General features: G+C 37.1%; 1 protein-coding gene across 11 annotated transcripts in view; it reads right to left on the minus strand.

Moving 5' to 3' along the window:
- Positions 1 to 709: 709 nt before the first annotated feature.
- RBMS3 (RNA binding motif single stranded interacting protein 3) overlaps positions 710 to 24,651 on the minus strand; it is a 1,212,964-nt gene continuing 1,189,022 nt past the window's right edge. For all 11 annotated transcript variants that reach the window (XM_050779422.1, XM_050779425.1, XM_050779420.1 and 8 more), the window contains one exon: positions 710 to 7,304. In XM_050779422.1, the coding sequence (XP_050635379.1) occupies positions 7,298 to 7,304 (7 nt within the window). In that variant the 3' untranslated portion in view covers positions 710 to 7,297. The remainder of the gene's footprint in view (positions 7,305 to 24,651) is intronic.

The following is a 24,651-nucleotide window of genomic DNA, read 5'->3' on the forward strand; positions in this document are numbered from 1 at the left end:
TGTTTTCTTGGTCTTTCTTTCCCCTTCTATTTTTGTTCACACTCACATGCTCTACTTAGTTTTTCTGTCTTAAGGGTCGCTTTGTTGTTTAACACATCATAGGAATTTCATGTATCCCTTTGTTTTCCTGTCTTCTACAGTAGAATGGAATATTTTTGAACAACACAGCAAATGACTATTGCAGAACAGGATATTATTGGCTGTTAAATATGAGCTCCAAGTTTGCTTGGATGACTCTGGCCCAGAAAAAGAGAGTTTCTTTTTATGTGCTTAGCACAGTCTTCTGTAACTTGAGGAACAGACACTTCTGATTTTGGTTGACCTGGATTTAATCCTTGCAGGGATACAAGCCATAGGTGTCAAATGAAACTGGCCTTCATCCAAGATTCATCAAGTAGTTGGCAGATGTTAGGCATGTTTGGAGATAGGAGTTCTGTGGTCTCTAAATCCCTAACCTTGAGAATGAGGAAGCTTGTGGGAGTCCCTGGGAAGACCTAAATGGTCCTCTCTTTCTAAATTCCCCCAAACAGTGCCTTTCTCAGGTCCCCTTGGCCTGTATTGAATGTTCCCTCCTCTCTCATTTTTTGTTAGCTGAGATGATTCTTTAAAAAATTCCAGCACTGTTCCAGATTAAAGGTGGACACCACTCCTTCCTAACAGCCCTCCTCCCCCAACCAGTCTCTGGATGAGTGCAGAAAAACACAACAGCCCTACTCAATTGATTTTATTTTCATTTTTTATTGAAAGCTTCATCAAAGAAAACAGAAGTTTAAACCTAACATCCACTGATCTACAGAAAGCCCAAGGGATGGGGGAGATAGTTGCTAATTTGACTGTGGTACAGATGAAGAAATTAAAAATAAAACCAGAAACACCTTAGAATTACAGAAGTTTCCATGACAGTCAGAGACAGCAGTACAAAAATGCTCTTAAATAAAGTTCAAAATTGAATGATGTTTCAGAAGTTCCATGAAGTTGAATAAGGACTGAAACAAGGGTTTTAAAAGAAGCTGTGTCCCATTTTTTTTTTAGACACTGAATATCTCATAGCAGATAGTACTACATATATTTTTTTAAATTAAGATTCCATTTTGTTTTCTTCTTCTTTTGAAATAAATGGAAGCATCTGTGTCCAGAATAGAGAAAACTTTTTCAAGTGTCTCTTTGAAATAATTTTTACAGTTCCTGAAAAGCAGGGAATAACTCATTTTTTAAAATATATATGAAGAGATAACATATTTGAGGGAGGAGGAAAGAACATCTTTCTCAATAACCTAGACCAGAGGGTTTGAAACAAAATATAACATTAAAGTTACATTTTGGACATTATTTAAATTTGATGTGATCATAAAAATATCCATGGGAGTGTCAAAGTCATTCAGCCTTAATACAGTAATGCAGTCAAAATAGAACGAAAACAGTGCAATAGTTTTGGTCAAAGATTTAAAAATATGAATATGACTGTGCCAAGAGCTACCATTATACTCTCTTTGCAGAAATTGTGTGGATCCATGCTACTGGTTCATATTTAGTGGAGTGAAGGAACCAAAAATAACTTTCTTTTGAGGGAAGCCGAATTCTTTGCTATGATTTTTTTTCCTGTATATTCTGCAAGAATACAGCCAACTCTCAATTATTTCTGGTAGATAGGAAAAGACATTATAGATAATCAAAATTTATGACATATAATGTACTGACATTAATTTTACCAATGATTTCAAACTCCCTTAAGAAATTAATACTTTATAAGAAATAAAACAATCAATTCTTATTTCCAATTGTTTGTCCCACCCTCAGAGTGACATGCTAATAAAAGGAAACAGAGCCCAAGGCCTACACATTGAAAAGAAAAAACAAAACACACCCACAAAGTAGATAATTAGCCCTTCAAAAATTGAGAGTGATTGTATTTATGCACAACTCAGAAATTGGGGCAGTAGTAAGAAAAGCTCAAGTATGACTCAGTGGCCTAGTGGTTCTTCCTGCAGATCCAAGCTTGACTGCACCTTTCCTTCAGCTTTAAAGCTTTCTGAGTGGAAGAAAATTTTCTTGATATATTATTTTGCCTCACAAAAATAAACAGAAATGAATATTGAAAGACATTCATCCCTTTTTTGCTACAGAGAGTATATCTACATGTTAGAGTATAAAGCCAATGATAAATTAATCTGGAGTGAACTCTTGTCTCTCACATCATACAAGGTCTTTGGGGTCACTTGGGGATTTAGCGTTTAGTTTTTGTACTTTCCTGAACGCTATGTAATCTGCAAAGGACAGCCATGACCAAGAGCATTTGGGATTAAAGGACCAATTTCATACTTAAGAATGTTTGGTAGGAAATGTTAAACTTGAGTCAGACCCAACTGTCTTCCAATGCCACAGTGGATGTCATTTGTAAAACAAATTGATTCATTAATGAAATCCCATTATCACTTGCCACAGGAAGGGTAGAGTGTACAGAATCAATGAGCCTGTTTAAATTCTGTCAATCCCTCAGATTGAAGTGAGAGGCTGTCAGTCCCAGTAAGCTCAAAATTTTGAAGCATGCCAGCTACAATAACATGAAAGACAAAATCTCATCCTTTACTTTTTACTGAAGACAAAGTAATATAGATCAAGGTTCTATGACATGTTAAAGCTTTATTATAGTGCATGATTCCTCAAAGGTGCTGAATGTTATACATGTACATAAATATTGTCCCTTTACTTGACTTCAAATCATATAAAAAACATGTATTACTGAAACCCACTTGAGAATTTCTCTCTGCTTATCAGCTCATCTGCAGTGGTTCATGCACTCAAATTAAGAATGAAAATGAATTGCCAAATGTATTTTAATCTCCTATTAACATCATAATCTGTCTAGACAGCCTATTGAAACTTCTCCTCAATCGTGAAGATGACTGCAAGAGTCCTAATTAAATCAAATTTCACTTTTCACTAATAGGGGTTTTAGGCCACTGTAAAAAAAAAATAAATAAAAATAGGTATTTAGCAAATATCCCAATTATTTAAAGAGGTTTTTTTTGGGGGGGGGGAAAAACAATTACTTTTCTGGGGTCATACATAAATTGAAAGTAGTTTTTAAAGCACTTTGCAAGGGATCCAAAGATGTATTTTTAGGCATAGTAAAATAAAGTGAACTTCATGCTTTAAACAGCCTTCTTCGGTTGTCAGTCTTATATGTCTAATGGGAGAGCTTTTAACACCATGCAGTTTTTCATTAGAAGGGGGTGGAAGTGAGTCATATGCTTTCAAATGTGACAGATCTGCTAAGGTCACAGGAAGAAGCAATTCAAGTGAAATATGGAGGTAACATTCTGAAATGTTGAAATCTACCAAGGAAACAAACTAATCCTGGCAAAACTAGAGTCAGGTAAGGATTTTTTTAAGAGTACTGTGACATTTGCAATATTCAAAACATGTCAGCATTCAAGGACAAACAGTCATCAGCACCTGCCAGTATTACCTTCAGTTCACTTGGGCTCATTATGTTGTCTTTAGAAGACATGGCCACGTATTGGGGAGCTCCCAGTTATCATGCACACTTTGCCTCCCTTGACAACGCCTTATCATTATTGAAAGAAAACTCACTCTTGCACTGACCATGAAACTAGCATTTACATGAGACAGTGTTTCTCTCATTTGGATTGTGGCTTTAGTTTGTTTCCTCATGTTTAAGCTAAATCTTGGCATTAAAGTCAAAAGGAAAAATGGAAACATCCAAATAAATGCTTGAAAATCTGGTGGACCAGAATGCATGGAAAATTAACTTCAACTTAAAAAAAAAAATTATAGTCCTAACTAGGATGGGTGACAAAGACCCTATCTCAAAAAAAAAAAAAAAAAAAAAAAAGAAAAAAAGAAAAAATCACTACAATATATTTTGTTGATTAAATTTGAATTCTGCTGTCTGTATATATTGAAAACTTATTTTGGTTTATTATCACACAATGTAATGCTGCTTACCTGTTGATGCTTTTTTTTTTCTCCCAGACTTGGCTCTTCAAAACAAGTCTTAGGTAAGACAACGGACAAAGCAGGGCAAATTTGAGTATGTGCCATTGTTTTCCTTCTATTTTTTTTTCTTTTTGGTTTGAAAACATATATTTTATAGAATGGCATGATATAAACTATCCAAACACAAAACACACATGAACACATCAAATGACAGGTCATTTCCTCTTGCAGAAAGTGGCTTAAAAAATTGATATTGAAATTTCATAGTTGAAAAAAATATTTCTGAATGTACAAATAAAGCAGCAGTTTTGAATAGAAACAGGAAGTTACCTAGGCACATTCATTAGCCACATGGTAGCTACCTCTTAGCCTCATTGTTGATTGTGTAAATGAGACTTTCTTTGTATCACATTAATACATGTTTTTGGTTATTTTTTCACAGAAATGAAAGAAAGTATATTAGTTTCATATTCAAATGAATTATGCCCAGGATAATCCTTATTTATACAAAGAGTTTAGAGAGTGAAAAAGAGAAACAGAAAATATGGTTCCCATATATGTCTTTTTGTACCCCAAAAAACTTTGGGGCCCACTTTTCAAAGATAAAAACTTCAGTGCCACCTTTATAATGCATGGGAAACTGAAGGATGGAACAAAAGATAGTATAAATCTAGCATTTTCTCTAAAGCATGAAAAACCATAATGGTGGGTGTGACCAGTTGGAATTTCTCTGTAACACACACTACATTTTCTTGGATACACGTTGTCTCCATTGTGACCATAAATATATGGAGTCATTCTCTGATTTGAGCTTCCAATTCATGGGGTTGCAAATAAGAGAACCAGAGTTTATATAAATAGTGGAATACTGACAATTTCACATGAGTCAACCTTATTACTCATGTTGACATAATGGGAATATGATTTATCTTTCAAACTTTTTAGTTTTTAAAAAGCCTACCCTGTTTTATAGTACACTTAAATACATTTCCCTGCTTCTTTTGGACTAAGACAGGCTCCTGTGACTTAGTTTGCGAAAAAGAGTTTCACCTATTTGATTCAAAGGATTCATTCAGAAAGCAATCTAGTGAATGGTTCACCTAACAAAATTCTATTCCATTGTCCTTAATTTCAGGTAAAACTGTAAAGGTTGAACACGTATCTCATGAATTAAAAATGTAGATATATTTTACAGGTGGGTCAATTTAATTCATTTTAGACAAAGTTTTGCATCATTCTAAATGCAAGTATTCCTCCTTGGTTTACATGATTGATCATACCTAATTCTTTTGGTTCTTTAATTATTGATATAAATCATACTGTTTCTTGATTGTCAACTAGCATTTTAAGGACTTCCCTAAACTCCACTAATAGAATTCTCATTCTTATTGGGCCTACATGCCTCAAAGAATTAAACTGAAAGAAAAAGTTCTTTCGGCAACACCAAGATATGAAAATACAATGAAAAGAGGCAAAAAGAAGATACCCCCTACCCATTTGCAAAACCAAGGTGTCTATTCATGGTAGGTGATAACAAAGACAGAGGTGAGAAGACAAAACCCAGAGGTGTGGTAATTTAAGAGGGAAGACTGTTGTTACAAATACAATGAGACCTTTCCAGGAGACCACTCACCGTTTCACAGAATATCACTAAGTTTTTTGACAAGTGACCTTTCAGACCAGGTTCAGAAAGTATCTTTAGCTGAAAATTCATACAAAGAATATTCAACCTGTTAAATAAGCATCTTGGTTTACTAGTGGCCATCAGTACAGGTTTCACTATTCAAGACAGCTAATGAGAAACCAGAAAAGCTCACAGAATTTAAAGCCACTTGGCTCTATCAATCAGTTGATACCCAGAACTGTTCATGCTGAAACTGCTAAACACAGCAGGTACAAGCTTCTGCTATCAATGAATATACATTTAAAGAAAAGAAAGACAACTCCCCCCACCCTCTTTTTTTGCACTATGTAAAACACCAGTGGAAGGTAGTTTAAACACAACAAAGTAAGAACTGGTCCGGCCATGTCGGTCAAATAAATTTTTTTTTGTTTTTTTTTTTAAAAAAGAAAAGAAATGAAAAACAACCTCTATCTTCTGGACTGTAATAGGGTGTCACTTCATCTTTGGTATAAAATAGGCCATCCATAGGCTGAATTTGATCACAACTAGGAAAGACTACAGAAATTGTCAACAATTTCTCTATCTATTGCTTTTTTTTTTGTTTTTTTTTTTTTTGCACTTTTTGACCATAAGCTCCTATCTACTTAAGTTTTTTTTTTTTTTTTTTAATGCTCTTAAGCTAGGTTTTGCAATGTGACAAGCAAAGCTGACTAAAAACTTTGTAAAGCTCATAAAAAAGACTGCAGATAAAAAGCACTAATGCTTTTGCTAGCGATCACGCTTTGTAAATTAAAAAAATCTGCATTCTGCCCCCCAAACACGCATTATTTCTAATGCAGTTGTTTTTAAACCAACATTAATAACTTTACTGTAAAATGTTTTAGCCTTTGAGAATGATTCATGTCAACACTTAAGACAAAGTTCATGAAAAGTCCCAGCATTTTTCCAATTCTTGCAGTTGCCATGGTTTCTTTTATCAACAAATTTTCTTCAAATGAAGAAAAACATTTTCATTTAAACTGTACAGTTTTTTTTTCACCCTAAAAACTCAGTCTTAAACTTCTGTGCCAGTTAAAGCCAGCACAATATTTCAATTCTTTCTTGATTTTTGTTTTTAACAAGACGTTGACAGCTTGCCTCGAGAGCCTTTGACGTCCTTAAAATTAAGGCAATTAAGATTCAAGATAAACCTTACCTAAATATTTCTAAGAAAAAATAAAATAAAAAAACCCCACTAGATTTAAACAAGAAGGGAAAAAGAGAAAGTAGCTTAATTGTTGAGGAAGACCATTTGGTTCCATTTCTATTGCCCGCCTCTTGACATTAGGTTTTCTGTTTAAAAAAAAAAAAGTATCTACACCTTCAGGAAAATTCTGAATTCAATTCAAATGTTCATCCACATAAAATATCAACCTTCAATGTTTTGTTTTGTTTTGTAGTGGTTTTTTGTTTTTGTTTTTTTTCCTCTTCTGGAATTTTTTTCTGTAGTTAAAAAAAAATGATGGCAAAAATAAATTGTCAGACCACATGAAGACCATTTGCACAGCACATAAAAACTGTTTTCATTGGGTAAGGTATAAAACTAAAAAAAAAAAAAAAAAAAAAAAAAAAAAAGCATTCCATTGACGTCTGTGCAAACTGGAAGCCAACTTCTTGTTCAATGAAGTTTCTTCATTCAAGGCAAAGATTCAGACGGACATTCTTCAGTACTGTTTATGGTCTGTGAAAACAATTGAATAAGAGTGGTCATTAAAGTAACTTTGAAATCACCTTCTGTGCCCTTTTCCAATGAGGCAGCTTTAAAAGATACCAAGCTTTCAATATAACATAGTCACAAAAGCATCATAACATCATACTGAGTCTATGAGATTGTCAAATTCTGCCACTTTCACTTAAATACAGATTTGGGCCAGAGAGTTTGTTTACATTAAAAATCAAGGTTAATAGCTTACGTTGTAGCTCCTTACAGATCCTTTGAATAATTCTGTTCCTTCAAAACTACTGTAGGAATCATCACTAATTCCAGCAACATATATGAGATTCTTTACTCTGCACCCAAAATAACTGGGTTGTATGTTATCTCGTGGTATTCATCACGTACATTTACACAAGGCTTATTGCCTGAGGAAATAAGTGAGACAGTTAAGAGGCCAATGCAGTTTTGTTCTTTTTCTCTTCCCTTTCTCTTTTGTTCATTCCCTCTGTCAAGATTATAAGTTTGTGACAGCAGGAACTATATTTTACTTATACCTTTTGCCTTTTAGGCAGAGTGGTATATCCACAATAGGTGTTTAACTAGAAAAATATCATTTTACTATATGCCACTTTGCTTAGCTCATTTCGAATAGACTTCTGCTACTGCCCTTTCTACGTTGCAAGGTCAACCTTCCAGCAAGATGACTTTACTCTTAGCTCTTTTGCCCACAGATTAGAAGTTTGTAAAATCACTTCAGAGTTGTGCTATAGAAAGAAGGACCTTTATATTATCTGTAAGTCACATTTAGCTGAAAGCCTTTTTGTTCAGGGTATCGGATGACAGCAAAAAGTTATGCAAGTTCTTCTGATGCACAGTTGCTTAATTTAGTAAATATGACTCAGTGTTACTATGTGTAGTTTTACAGATTGTTTACTATACAAGATGCATGACTGAGGGAGTGGGGGCTAAATTTCAGCCCATTGTCTGTTCCCCAAGGTATGTACCCTGGAGGAGAGCTGTAACCCCAGTTCACAGTGCTTTAAACTGTGTAATGTGTAGCTTGAGACGGCCCAGAAAGGACATAGTTTCCTAATTTGCAAAAAGCCATCATATGAGCCAGCTTATGCTATTAGGAACCTGATTAATTTCTTCCTAAAATCATGTGAGGAAAGCTACCAGTTGATATATCGAATATTCAATTTTTATCAATAGGTTAAGTCCCTAAAAATATATTTCTGTGTTATATGAGGAAGTGAGATATCTTTTAAGAAGCAAAGCAATTACAATTTTCATACTGTAGCAACAATAAGAAAAATTTTATTAGCGGTAGTCATGGGAACCATGGTCTATATGTTAACTATCTCTAGCTTTGCACACTATAGACTTGCTCCATTTATCTCTAAAAATCTACATTACTATGGGAACAAATTTTTTTTCTTGGTTATATAGCTGTGAGTTGGGGGGTGGTGGGGGGAGAATCTGTTCTTTGTTCCCACTCCCATCTTCTACTCTGATATTATTGTGTACTGAACGGAAAATGCCTAAAACACCATGAATCTCTTTAGCAGCTGCTCAGTGAATGATGTCTTCTTCAGTGAACTACAGTGCATAGAAGACCTGATCCATCAAGCTCAAGTACTTGATTCACTGGTCTCAGAAGCATTGATATTTATGAGCTAGGCTGGAAGTACTTTAGGTTTTATAACTGTACACAAATGCTTCCAATAGCCCTCTCCCATAATTTGCTTGCTTCTTAAAGTGGCCCCATTGCCACATGAAAACAAATGATGGCAAATAGATGGTTGTACTTGACAAGTTCATGTTTGCTAGCTGAAGTTTGAAGGAAAAAGGATCTTGCCATTGAATAGAACTGAATTCACTCCTGCCCATCTCCTCTGTCCTGGAATAAATGTGAATGTGCACATTTACATAATACTTATGGATTGCACTGAAATTCATAAAAATAGAAGGGTTCTAATTTTTTTTTTAGGCTGGGATCTTTGGCAACAAGAACATGTTAAGTTGGACATTTTAGAAATAAAATGGGGTACAACTTGAAAACAGGAATTCATGTGAAGAAATAATGAGTATGGAAATCATTTGCAAATTGTAAAACACAGTGCACAATGTATTATTATAATATATTACAATACGTAAAATGTTGTATTATTCACAAGTGTAAAGGACATAATTTGCTCATCATTAATATACTGACAATGTATAGAAATTTGGTATTCATGGCAGTTCAGGTAGCCAGAGAAGATTTGAAGTATAAAAAGAACTTGCAATACCAGCGTTGAAATGAGGGCCTTTTAAAGTCAGAGTAAATGTGGTAGAGTAGGAATTTCACTGAATTTAAGAATACAGAGGCATTTTGAATCCTCTTATCACTCCTCCTCCCTCAAAAAAACAAAACAAAACAAAAAAAATAGGCACAGTGGATAGATTGGAACGTAACAAACCATAATCTTAGAAATCCGTTTTAGAGCAGGAGGAAGTCTCAGAGACAGCCAAATGAAGCAATATTTTCCAGAATAATTCCTGACAGACTAGCTTCATGTAATGCTATGTAAAAAGTGGGATTCTGTGATCCCGATTGTAGAAAAAGTCACAGTACATTCCCACTACTGGCTAAATTAAAGAAGTAGTTAGGGTACCCAAAAAGAAGGGCATGAATATTTTTAAAAAATTGTTCTTGAAAGAATATAATCTTTTACATAGGTATCCAAATTACAACATGTAGATGAAACTTTGTGAGACATCTTTAATCATTTAATTTATCTTTTCTTTTTTTAAATTATACTTTCAGTTCTGGGGTACATGTGCAGAATGTACAGGTTTGTTACATAGGTGTATACATGCCATGGTGATTTGCAGCACCCATCGTCTACATTAGGTATTTCTCCTAATGCTATACCTTCCCTAGCCCCCCACCCCCTGACAGGTCCCAGTGTGTGTGATGCTCCCACCCCCCAGTGTCCATGTTCTCATTGTTCAGCCCCCACTTATGAATGAGAACACATGGTGTTTGGTTTTCTGTTCTTGTGTTAGTTTGCTGGGAATGATGCTTTCCAGCTTCATCCATGACCCTCCAAAGGACATGAACTCATCTTTTTCTATGGCTACATAGTATTCCATGGTATATATGTGCCACATTTTGTTTATCCAGTCTATCATTGATGGGCATTTGGGTTGGTTCAAAGTCTTTGCTATTGTGAACAGTGCCACAGTAAACATACGTGTGCATGTGTCTTTATAGTAGAATGATTTATAATCCTTTGGGTATATACCCAGCAATGGGATTGCTGGGTCAAATTGTATTTCTGGTTCTAGATCCTTGAGGAATCACCACACAGTCTTCCACAATGGTTGAACTAATTTACACTCCCACCAACAATGTAAAAGCATTCCTATTTTTCTACATCCTCTCCAGCATCTGTTGTTTCCTGACTTTTTAATGAACGCCATTCTAACTGGTGTGAGATGGTATCTCATTGTGGTTTTGATTTGCATTTCTCTAATGACAAGTGATGATGAGCTTTTTTTTATGTTTGTTGGCTGCATAAATGTCTTCTTTCGAGAAGTGTCTGTTCACATCCTTTGTCCACTTTTTGATGGGGTTGTGTTTTTTCTGGTAAATTTATTCAAGTTCTTTGTGGATTCGGGATATTAGACCTTTGTCAGATGGATAGATTGCAAAAATTTTCTCCCATTCTGTAGGTTGCCTGTTCACCCTGATGATAGTTTCTTGTGCTATGCAGAAGTTCTTTAGTTTAATCAGATCCCATTTGTCTAGTTTGGCTTTTGTTGCCATTGTTTTTGGTATTTTAATCATGAAGTTTTTGCCCATGCCTATGACCTGATTTTCTTCTAGAGTTTTTATGGTTTTAGGTCTTATGTTTAAGTCTTTAATCCATCTTGAGTTAATTTTTGTATAAGTTGTAAGGAAGGGATCCAGTTTCAGCATTTTGCATATGGTTAGCCAGTTTTCCCAATATCATTTATTAAATAGAGAATCCTTTCCCCATTGCTTGTTTTTATCAGTTTTGTAAAAGATCAGATGGTTGTAGATGTGTGGTGTTATTTCTGAGGCCTCTGTTCTGTTCCATTGGTCTATATATCTGTTTTGGTACCAGTACCATGCTATTTTGGTTATGTAGCCTTGTAGTATAGTCTGAAATCAGGTAGCATGATGTCTCCAGCTTTGTTCTTTTTGCTTAGGATTGTCTTGGCTATGCGGGCTCTTTTTTGGTTTCATATGAAATTTAAAGTAGTTTTTTCCAATTCTATGAAGAAAGTCAATGGTAGCTTGATGGGGATAGCATTAAATCTATAAATTACTTTGGGCAGTATGGCCATTTTCACATGATTATTTCAATAGATGCAGTAAAGGCCTTCAACAAAGTTCAACAGCCCTTCATGCTAAAAACTCTTAATAAACTAGGTATTAATGGAATGTATCTCAAAATAATAAGAGCTATTTATGACATACCCACACCCAGTATCATTCTGAATGGGCAAACCTGGAAGCACTTCCTTTGAAAACTGACACAAGACAAGGATGCCCTCTCTCACCATTCCTATTCAACATAGTATTGGACGTTCTGGCCAGAGCAATCAGGAAAGAGAAATAAATAAAGGGCATTCAATCAGGAAAAGAGGAATTCAAATTCTGTTTGCGGATGACATGATTGCATATTTAGAAAAGTCCATCATCTCAGCCCAAAATCTCCTTAAGCTGATAAGCAACTTCAGCAAAGTCTCAGGATACAAAATCAAGGTGCAAAAATCAAAAGCATTCCTATACGCCAGTAACAGGCAAACAGAGCCAAATCATGGGCGAATTTCCATTCACAATTGCTACAAAGAGAATAGAACACCTAGGAATACAACTTACAGGAGATATGAAGGATATCTTCAGGGAGAACAACAAACCACTGCTCAAAGAATAACAGAGGACACAAACAAATGAAAAAACATTCCATGCTCATGGATAGGAAGAATTAATTTGATTTTTAAAAATCTTGGAGGCCAGGCATGGTGGCTCATGCCTGTAACCCTAGCACTTTGGGAGGCCAATGCAGGAGGATTGCTTGAGGCCAGGAGTTTGAGATAAGCCTGGCTAACATCACAAAATCCCATCTCTAATAAAAATACAAAAATTAGCTGGGCATGGTGGTGTATGCCTGTAATTCCAGTTACTCAGGAGGCTGAGGCAGGAAAATTGCTTGAACCGGGGAGGTGGAGGTTGAAGTGAGCTGAGATCACGCCACTACACTCCAGCCTGAGTGACAGAGTGAGACTCTGGCATGTGCTGTCTGTCTGTCTGTCTGTCTCTCTCTCTCTACATATATATTTTTTAAATATATACATATATAATATATACATATATAATATATATACTATATATAATATATATATAATTTAATTAAAACAATAATTTTAAAAAGCCTCTTAGAATTCCCTGAGAGGAAGGCATCACACACCCTAATCTTTCTGAAAGTAAAACATTTGCTGTATTTATCTGATGCTCCAGGAGGTCATGTCAATTAGTATTTTTATGACTTTGAAAAATAATGAAACAAGCAAACTATTTCACTTAGTTTAAACCAGTGTATCCCAACATAATTTGACCAGAAAGTACTTCCCCACCCCAACTCCAGGGCACAGTGACAAATCCTCCCTCAGCACTAGAGACCTAATTAACACTCTTTGGAGAACACTGATGTAATCCTCCCACTGTAGAGAAGAGTAAAATGAGGCTCCAAAGGGCTGAGTGATAACTAGGAAGTGGTAAAGGTGGAATCTGAACCAAGGACTTCTGATTCCACATATTACAATTTAACTTTGATTGAAGACATACTTTTCAGATCTAGCTATTTTTAAGGTTTCCTACATAGCACAAAGGAAAACGGATAACTTGGGTGGGAATTGGAATGCTCATAGAATTTCCAAAATAAACCACAGTTATTTCCTCCTTCTCTGATTAGAACCTGGAATCCTTTTGCATTACTGGCCTCTTTTTATTATTATTTTAATGGTTTTTGGAGTACAAGTGGTTTTGGTTACATGAATAAATTATATAGTGATGAATTCTTAGATTTTGGTGTACTTGTCACCTGAGCAGTAAACACGATGCCCTATATGTAGTCTTTTATCCCTCAAGTAGCCTCTTTTAACAATGGGGGAAAGAAAACTCCATAAATACTAAAATGTGAAGTCCTTTGATTTACCTTGAAATGTGGAATTTGGAATATTAAATATTTGTCAACATATATCCCAAATATAGTCCCTTAATCCATAGGCACATCATTTATATTTCTCAAACTCTTCCTTTAAACCATCTGTTGTGAAGTGTGTACTTTACAATGTCTTTAGGGTAGACAATTGTGATGTTAATTGTATGTATAATGGGTTAAGCTACTTTTCAGGAACACTGGCTGCCCTAATCAGAATTTCACACCCCACAGGAGGTCAGCTAGCATTTAATGAGAAAGGCCAGAGGTTTGTACAAGTACTTAAAGCTATTGTATCTCAATTAACATAATGATTGTTAGAAATGGGCTGCCTGATGAAAGTAGTAGCGTGTTAATTAGCATAATGATGCTGGAAATGAGCTGCCATTTGTGAAACTTGGAGTATTTAAGATAATGTGGATTGGTTACATTATTTTAGACATATTCTACACTTTACAAGAAAAGGGAAGGATACAATAAAATGTGGGGAAAAATCAGGCAAAGTAGCGATGCCTAATCATAGCTACTTGGGAGGCTGAGGAGGAAGGATCACTTGAAACCAAGAGTTCTAGGTTGTAGTGAGCAACTTGTAGGTTGATTGGACAACTTGCACCGCTGCACTTCAGACTAGGTGACAGAGTGAGACCCTGTCTATAATTTTTTTCAATAAAAAAGCTTTAAAAATATTAAAAATGTGGGGAAATTTGTAGCATATGACTAACTTTAGGACGTTGTTTGAGCTTGATCTCAAAATTGGACTGTCGTTGAATAATTTTCTGGTGGCTTCTGTAAGGATAACATCACTCTACCTCTAGAAAATGGTCAAATCTAACCTGAGTGAATTTTTCATATAAGATAGGGTCAGGTTATTTCTAAAAACAGAACTGGGAATTCAAGTATACAGAGTAAACTGTATAAATTGTGTTGTGGCTACTTTCTAATCAATGCTTGTTACATATTTTCAAAGTGCCTCCGTGGGCGCTCTTGCATCCCTCAAACTTTTCCCAGTGATGGTTATCAATGAAAAGAAACCCAGTTTTTATGACCCAAATGCTAAGCTGAATTACCAATGTCTTCCTTGAATGATTGTGAAGAATCTCATGTCTTACTGTGGCTAAAATTGATACAAACTTAGAGTCACATTAATTATTCCTGTTTACAAATTTACAGGAGTGATTGCCATCCACAAATTTATTTTATTTAGATTATTCATTTGGTTTCATTCAATTTTGTGATGCTATTGTTGTTTTAAGTCAAAAACTTCTAGCACTTTGTATCATATCAAAGAAGAGAATATAAGTAGGACCTGTTAAAATTTTCTCCAGGTTTAATGTCCATAGGGCAATGTAAGTGGTTTTCACATGCCACACTTTTCACATGTCACACCATTGAAATATTTTATGTTCCAAGTTACATTCACAATAATTAGATTCCTTGTCTTTCTCCAAAAATCAGGCCTTCCTGGGCTTTTAGCTCATCTGCCTCTGTTAATGGCATCAATAACTTCATTGTTTTGCTTGGAATTTTTAAGTCTTGTTTTTTTTTCTTTCTTTTTCTTTGGTCTCTCCCTATTCGGCTTCCCTACCTCACCATCATACCCACTACCATCATACTTCAGACCTTTACCTCCTCCTGTGTGAATAATTGAAATAATAGGACTGGGGATTTTCAATGCTTCCAAGTGCCTTGTCTACTTCAGCAGGAATAGCAGTCCTAGAACAAAGAAAATGCTGTCCAAGCACCTCAGTATGACACATGATACTAGAATCTGGGTCAATTCTGCCTTTTCATACTGTTCTATTAGTCTGTCTCATTTCTCAGAGAAATACTCTGAGCTTTCCCATCTATGCACTTTGGTCAAACTGTTATTCTGCCTAGAACATTGCTTTTTCCCATAAGACCTACATCCAGTTGCCAAAACTTCCATTAGTGTTTATCCAGCCAGAAAAGAAAAATGATGTGCATTCTATCACTACAGTACTTTTGAGGAGAGTTCTTTACATTTTCTTCATTGTAGTACATGGATAGCTAGATATAGATATGGATATAGATAATTCACATGTAGATCTAAATCATGTACTGGATTGTAAGCCTTGGAGGGCAGGGATCCTGTCTCCTAGTACAGTACCTGGCATGATGCTGGTACTACAAGTGAAGTTGGACCTGCGTATGGAGGTGATGGGGAGACTGTCACCAGAATCTGTTAGAGGCAGAGATGCTCTTTTTGGATCAGGCAAGACACCTGCTTCCCCACCACATCATACAATGACCAGGCAAAGGTACCTTACACCTAGTAGGGACAGCCTTGAGTGAGAAGAACGCACTTCACTGGAGGTTCACAAATGGAAGCAACTAAAGCTTCTTTAATCAGGCAGGGAGAGAAGGAGATTCTGGACAGTTGCAAGAAGGGGAAAAATTTGCATTCTGAAATTTCCGAAATCCATCCTTGAAACATGCTCCTCTTTACCAAGCATCCATTGGTAATAGAGTCATTAATGTTTAAATCAAATCATGTCATTCCTGTTTTTTTAAAGACTTCCAAAAGTTTCCTAGCTCACTCAGAATATAACAAAGTATTATCACTGGACCCAAAGCCAAGTAGCCAAGGGCCAAAGACTCTATAACAGCTGGCCTGTTTGACTCATCTCCTGTTACTTTCCCCTCTAGTTCAGAACATTCATGCCTCAGGTGGCCCCTCAGGGCCTCTGAACTTCCTGTTTCATCTACTTAAAATAATTTTTCTCCCAATTTCTCCATGATTAGCTTCTAATTATCTTTCAGATCTGAAGGCTATATAGACAGGCTTCCCTTGATACCTAATCTTAGGTATGCGGTCACTTTGCATCAAAATAATCTTTTAAAATAATCTGCTTTGTAGCTCTCTTTTTGATTATTTTCTGATTGATCCATTGATTCTAAGTCTACTACTAGAAGGAAACTCCAAGAGAGTGCGGGAGGCATCGGCTTCTTTCATTAGTCTTTCCCCAGCACCTAGAATGCTGCCTGTCACATAGTAGGTGCTCAATCATTAATTGTTGGATAAATGAAATGTTTTTTTTCCCCCATTTATCCAGACATCATTAAACTGTTAGCTTGGTTCTGGAATCATTCATTTCCTTATTGTGTTTTGGCACAACCAAAGCCAGTTTCACCTACTCACTGAGTCTGGAGAGGTGTTTCTGGCAAACAGTATATTCATGAGAATTTTCTTAAAGAAACAAATAGGAGAGACTTATTATAAAAACTTTGCTCCAAGATCTGTGGTCAGCAATCCGGAGACCCAGGAGAGCCAATATGGATAGCGTAGTTCCACTTGAGTCTGACAGCCTGAGAACCAGGAAAGCTCACGAGATGAATTCAAGTCCCAGAGCTGGCAGGCTCAAACCCAAGAAAAGCCAATGTTTGAGTTCAAATCCAAAGGCAGGAAAAGACCAATGTTCTCGCTTAATCAGTCAGCTAGGAGTTTTCTTTTATTCAGAGGAGGCTCAACTTTTTGTTCTGTTCAGGCCTTCTGTTCAGGTCCTAACAGGACAAGGACCTCCCACACTGGGGAGGACCACCTGCTTTGCTCAGTCCACTGATTCAAATGTTAATCTCATCTAAAAGCAGCCTCACAGACACACCCAGAAATAATGTTTGACTGACTATATGAGTATGCCATGTTCCAGTCAAATTGACACATAAAATTAACTATCACAAGTGAACTTCTTGTCAACTTGGCGTTCATATGCATCTTCACAAACCATATTTAATCTTTAAAGACAATAACAAGGACGTGATTCATTATAACATGACACAATTATCCTACATATGACTGAAAACACACTAACCCCTTTCACAGAAATAGAGGTAAAGTCTTTGAGTGACGTTTACTCTCCTCTTTGATATTCTGTAACTTAAATACTGATGTAAAATGAACAATACTTAAATACTATGATATGAAGTCAATATACAATTATACATAAGAGAGTAAGAAAAGATATTTGCTTAATATATATGTTAATATATAAACATACACACACAAATGTATTCATGAAAAGGTAAGGAGATATTGATGGCAATTACAGTCTTTATTGCTGTAGCTGGTTATAGCTGATATTTAAAATAATCTTCTTTCACTATCCATTCTATGTTCCCTTTGCCTTCAGCAAGTACTTCAGCTGGTCATGCTTCTTTGGTGGGGTGACCCAAACCTCCATTCCTGAACAATCTAGGCCATTGGATTGAGTAGTCCTGTTTGGATTGTGTTGTAATTTTCCATTTACCTTAATCACAGGGCATGGTAATACTAAGAGACACACTGAGGGATCTCCTGTATTCCAGATATTCCCTTCCTTACCTCCATGGTAGAGTAGTAGTCCAATTTCCCTTTGTTAGTCAGCATTAATCACTCCAGCCAGCACAGTAACTCCCTTATTTGCTTGTTGATTTGGAAACATGAGGAGTCCAAAGTGGCTGAGCGGCAGTATTAACTTCTAGTTCAGTAGAATTATTGTTGTCTCTCCTGGTGGAAGCATTCCTCCCTTAGCAACTGAGGTCTCTTGGCCAGCAGAACATAATGTCATGGGTACAGGAAGCAAAAATTTTGCTGGTGAGTCACTAAGGGTATTAGTGAGTGGTGCCCCTCTCATTTTTACCTTTTAAATTCTGGACCCATGAAACCTGGCTATAGGAGAACAGCACCATGTATATATTGGGTACTCATTCGAAGCACATACATACAGCCTTTCAGAAATCCTTCACCCATCCCTGCATAGTATTGCCAGTTAGCTAGCATTGTAATTGAGTCTTCAAAAGGACATTCCACTGTCGTCAAGCCAGCTGCTTCATGGTGGTGGGGAACATAGCAAGATCAGTGAATTCTATGAGCGTAGCCCATTGCCATGCCTTATTTGCTGTGAAATGAGTTCCTTGATCAGAAGCAATGTCATGTAGAATAACATGATGGTGGATAAAGCATTCTTTAAGTTCACTGATGGTAGTTTTGGCAGAAACATGTATAGGAAAGGCAATTCCACATCCAAAGTCAGTTTGTTGTCTAGTAAGAATAAGATATTGCCCCTTTCATGATGGAAGTAGTTCAATGTAATCATCCTAGTACCAGTTAGCTGGCTGATCACCTCAGGGAATGGTGCCATATCAGGGATATGTTGCTGGCAGATTGGGCACTCAGCAATGCCTATGCCAGGTTTTCCTTGGTGAACAAAAGTCCATGTTGCTCATCTTACTCATAATCTTCATCTCCGTAACCATGGCCATTTTGTTCATGAGTCCATTGGACAATGACAGGAATGGCTGAGGAAAGCGGCTGACTCATATTCACAGACACATATTCATCTTATATCTTGATTATGAAAATTCTCTGTGGAGGTGATCCTAGGATGGACATTTACATGGACTATCAACATCTTCTATTTATTATTCGTAAGATTTTCACATACCTTTTCCACAAATGTCTTTGTCGCCAATTTCCCAATCACGTTCTTTCCAAGTCCCTGACCATCCAATCAAACTCTTGGATATAGCCCATCATTAAGTATATAATCATACTTCGGGCCATTTTTCCTTTCAAGCAAAGTGAACAGCCAGATGCACTGATATAAGTTCTACTCGATGAAAGGATTTCACTTCACCAATGTCCTTCACGAATGGCCCAGAAAGAGACTACAGTGCCTCAGCTGCCCACTGTTGGTTGTACCTGCATATCATGCAGAGCCACCTATAAGCTAGGCCTGAAGAGGCAGGATAGCGGGAGTGGGAAACATGGATATTTGGGCCACTTTTGCATGTAGCTTTCTGTGCCTTCAGGGTCTGCTCAAGCCTCATCATGTATATACCACTTCCATGTCCATCTTTATGGCTTGGTGAGTCAGATAACACCCAGTTCATGACAGGTAGCTCAGTTCACATGGTAACTTGATTGTGCATAGTTAAGTGTTCAGTTTCTGTTGAGGCCCAGTAGCAAGCCAAGAGCTATTTCTCAAAAAGAAAGTAGTTATTGATAGAGATGGCAAGGCTTTGCTCCAAAATCCTAAGGGCCTTCACTGCAGTTTACCTATAAGAGCCTGTCAGAACCTCCAAACAGCATCCCTATTTGCAACTGACACTTCAAACACCATTGGATCTCCTGAATTATATGACTCAAGCGACAGAGCAGCTTCCATCACAGCCTGGACCTGTTGTGAAACCTTCTCTTATTCTGAGTCCCATTTAAAACTAGCAGTTCTTTGTGTCACTCAATAGATGAGTGAGAGTCATATACCCATATACTGCCTCTAAAATCCAAAGAAGCCACTCAGCATTGTGCTTTTTTTGGTGATAGGAGATACTAGATGCAACAAGATTAAACTTATATTTCATCCTTAGGGGTGTATTTTCACAAACCTACCACACTGGACCTCTAGAAATCACTGACAGAAGTTCCTTGAATTTTTGTTGAATTTATTTACCAATCTCAGACACACAAATGCTCTACTAATAAATCTAGAGTAGTTATTACTTCTTGCTCATTAAGTCTAATCAGCATAGTGTCATGAATATAATGGGTCAGTATGATATCCTGTGGAAGGGAGAGACGATCAAGATCCATGCAAACTAAATTACGGCCTAGGCTAATATACTCCTGAGGTAGGATATTGGAGGTATATTGGTGGCCTTGAAAGTTGAAAAGTGTTTCTGGTGGGTCTTATTGACAGTAATGGAGAAACAAAGGAATGTGCCAGATCAACACATGCCTAGCAGGTTCCAAGGGGTGTGTTAATTTGCACAAGCAATGAAACCACATTTGATACAGCCACTGTCATTGAAATCGCCACCTGGGTATGTGATACTGTTTGGCTCTGTGTCTCCACCCAAATCTCATCTTGAATTGTACTTCCATAATTTCCATGTGTTGTGGGAGGCACCCAGTGAGAGAGAATTTGAATCGTGGGGGTGGTTTCCTCCATACTCTTCTCATGGTAGTGAATGGATCTCATGAGATCTGATGGTTTTATCTGGGGTTTCCGCTTTCACATCTTCTTGATTTTCTCTTGTTGCAGCCATATAAGAACTGCCTTTCACCTCCCGCCATGATTCTGAGGCCTCCCCAGCCATGTGGAACTATAAGTCCAATTAATCCTTTTTTTATACCCAGTCTCGGGTATGTCTTTATCGGCAGCATGAAAACAGACTAATGCAATATGCTTACAATAACCTACTGTCCTTCTCTAAGTTCCATCTGTCTTTTGCACAGACTAAATGTGCAAGTTAAATGGAGTTATAATGGAAAGCGACACTGCATGTTTCAAGTTCTTGATAGTAGCACTAATTTTTGCAGTCCTCTGTAAATGCATTATTGAATTTGGTTTACTACTTTCCTATGTAGAAGCAGTTCCTGTGTCTTCCATTTTGCCTGTTCCACCATAAAGGTCCTTATTCTGCAAGTGAGGGAACCAATGTGGGGACTCTGCAAGTTACTGAGCATTCTAGAACTAAAGAAACAACCACAAGATAGGCTTGGGGATTAATGGAATCCACTGTGAGAAGGACCTGAGCTAAAACTCCATTGATCACCTGACGTCTGTATGTCTATACTCTGGTGCACTATGGTGCCATTTTAGGTCTCTTGGAATTAATGTCAGTTGTCCAATAGACTCTGAAAGATCTGATTTTTTTTTTTCTTTTCTTTGGTCAGAGGCAATAGGTCCCTTTTGGGAAGGCTGAGAGAAAAATTAACAATATACATCTTTGATAGTTTATCAGTGTCTTTCTTTGAGGAAACCCAATCTCCTTTTCAGTCAATGGATTCTGGGTCTGTAAACTGGCTCAAGTCTGGGAATTGATTGAAGTGCCATGAATCTCTCTCTCTCTATGATTCAAGTTAGACATTTATTCACCTGACCTAGAACTTTTCTGCTTATATAAGCCAAATAAGAATTTGGCAGACTTTCTATGTATTTCACTTCTAGGAACACCACAATCAACCAGCCAATGTCATAAGTCTGCATGAGCCACACAATTCTGATTGCTGTTTTAACTCTTTTGTCCTCTACAGTAACCATGCCACCCTCACTTTTGGTGATGGAATGTTGCCACCTGGCTCCAGTCACTCAGGGTCCAATCACTCTAATTGCATTTAGGTTTCCCAATTCAGTGACTATAGTTCCCACTGTAAGTTCTGGGCTACAGAGAAGAGCAATTACAGAGTTATTCAAGGATGCCAAGGCTCCCCTCACACATGTATTTCTTACAGTTGTGGTGAAATGTCTTCTGGACCCTCCCACTGTAGGTGAGTAGATCTTAAATGATAAACCCACTCTAATATTAAAATCTCTCTAAGCCTTTGAATCTCTTCCTGTAGGGCTAGCATTTCCAACTAGCTCACTGTGGGTCATCTCTTGACCCATGTTTTAGTCAACCAGCTAAGCTAAGCTATTAGAGTCTTTATAACTTCTTGAGTTGCAACATTAATTGCAGAATCTATGCTTAGTGAGCCCATGTCAATTACTTTGGGCTGATCCAACGTTATGTTCCATTATTATCTCACATCCTTGATATCCATTTCCACACATGTTCCATGAATTTCTGTCTATATAAAGTAAAAAAATCTAAGTAGTTCTTCTGAAGTGTAGTGCACCTCCTTATAGGTGATATTTTGCATCTCACCTTTAAGGGCTTGCTAGACTTGAGCCTAGTTATAGATCTAGAAGTGAAGAGGGGTGGCAGAGGTGAGTCCTAAGAGGACTCAGCTTTGTCTTACATGACAACTGACTCAGAGGAGGCCATTCCAGTTTTTTCAGGCAATGCAGGGTTAAAAATCACTCCCAATTGTAGTGGAGAAGCCACTGTCACTGGGCATGGGGAGGCTTCTTCCACTGGCAAAGAATACTCATCATATTTAGGGACTCACTGTCCCCAGCTTGATTAGATTTTTTCCCCCATATATCCATGACAATTACAAGATCCCACTCTTTCCCAATCAATGCCTTCACTTTAACAGGAGATACTCAGGAAATTAGGAGTTCAACCTCTATTGTAACTCAGCCTGTCATAGGATGAGATTCTGGGTTTGATTTTCAGAAATCTTAGCCATGTGGCTCCAGGAAATAAAGGGCTTTTTCAAGGCAGCCATAGAAGCCTTCAAGTCATTTATACTGTGTTTAAGCTGAAAATTGAATCCCTGAATGCATCTTCTTCTTTCCCCACTATGTCTAGTGACATTAGGAGCAATCAGACAATCATATTCATTAATTTCACAAAAATGTTTGAAAATGTCATATACATAGTCACCCATCTCCTTGCTTCTTATAAATGGTTAATTAGGAGTATCTAATTGAGATATTTTGCGTATTTCCATTGCCAGATCATGTCATGGAATATAAATGCTCTCTTTGCTACTAGAAATAGTCATTAGTTTTAAACCTAATCAGATCAGAAAACCAATTTCAGAAGTTACTGTATGTGTGTGCATGTACATATATATACACACACACATACACATATGAGAGAGGGAGAAAGAGGAGAGATACAGAGATTTTAAAAAATAAACTGGCTTGCACAATTATTAAGACTGAGAAATCTGATGATCTGCAATGACCTTCAGTTGGCAGACTGGAGACCCAGGAGAGTTAATAGTGTAATTCTAGTTTGAGTCTGAGAACTGAAAGAGTTGGTGTAAATTCTAGTTCTATAGCTGGCAGGCTCAAGATCTAAGAAGAGCCAATATTTTTGTTTAAGTCCAAAGGCAGGAAAAGACCAGTGTTCTAGCTCTAGCAGTCAAGCTGCAGGAGTTCCTTCTTACTCATTCATGAGAAGTTCAATCTTTTTGCTCTATTAAGGGCTTCAACTGATTGGATAGAAGCCTTCCACAGGGGGGAGGAAAATCTGCTTTAACTGATTCAAATATTAATCTCATCCAAAATCACCTTCACAGACATACCCAGAAATATTGTTTGGCCAAATATCTGGGCACCCTGTGGCTCAGTCAAACAGTCACATAAAATTTCCAATTATCCACAGTATTTCTCATCTCCCACCAATGTCTCTTGCTATGCTTTACACGTAGCCAACATTTGCTTCTTTTCTCACATATAACCCATTGACCAGGCTGAAAAAAAATTTCAATATGCTTGGACTGGAGTTCCAGAGTCTACCACAGTATTAGTTTTGCACATAAAAGTGATTCACACAGTAAATTAATAACATGCTGCTTTACTCTTTACTCAGTAACAATCTTTTCTGAAAGTCATTATTGATATTAATAATGGCAATCGTAATACCTTATATTTGTAAGGTTAAGTCATATTCTGAGCAAATTTAATTTGTAAAGCTGACTTTAGATCTGAACCACACATAATTGCTTTGATGAATCTAATAAACAACGTATATTGAGGTTTAAAAGTGACAAAGATTCTCTTCTTGCTCAACTTTTAGTCAGGCATGTCTGAGTCCCCATCTTGAGTAGGCATAGACTTTTGCCCCCATTCTTGTCAGTTCTTTATAGTCTAGTTTTAGCAAGAATCTTACTAAGTCAGTTTAAAGAGAATAGCCTATGGTTGATATGACCACCCTCAATATCTGATCACTTTTCTCATCCCCTACATTTGATGTTATCATTCCTTGCTCTGCCTTCAGCAAAAAGCCTGTCAAGTTAGTTTAGCAGTAATTCTCCTGTTCTTGATGTCTTCTCTTAGTAATTCTCCACTCACTGACCCCCTCACTCGGCTTGTTGGCTACAAATCCCCAGGTGTCTTTGCTGTATTCTGAATTGAGCATGTTCTCTCTTCCCCTATTGCAATCATTTTAATACCTATTTTTTAATTTAATTTTATTTTTTTTGAGATGGAGTCTCACTCTGTTGCCCAGGCTGGAGTGCAGTGGCACGATCTCTGCTCACTGCAAGCTCCACCTCCCAGGTTCATGCCATTCTCCTGCCTCAGCCCCACCAAGTAGCTGGGACTACAGGTGCCTACCACCATGCCCAGCTAAGTTTTCTGTATTTTTAGTAGAGACGGGGTTTCATCATGTTAGCCAGGATGGTCTCTATCTCCTGACCTCATGATCCGCCCGCTTTGGCTTCCCATAGTGCTGGGATTATAGGTGTGAGCCACCATGCCCAGCCTAATACCTATAGTTCTTAATGGCAAAAACCACAA

The sequence above is a fragment of the Macaca thibetana genome, chromosome 2, assembly GCF_024542745.1.
Source record: "Macaca thibetana thibetana isolate TM-01 chromosome 2, ASM2454274v1, whole genome shotgun sequence".
Classification (NCBI taxonomy): Eukaryota; Metazoa; Chordata; class Mammalia; order Primates; family Cercopithecidae; genus Macaca; species Macaca thibetana.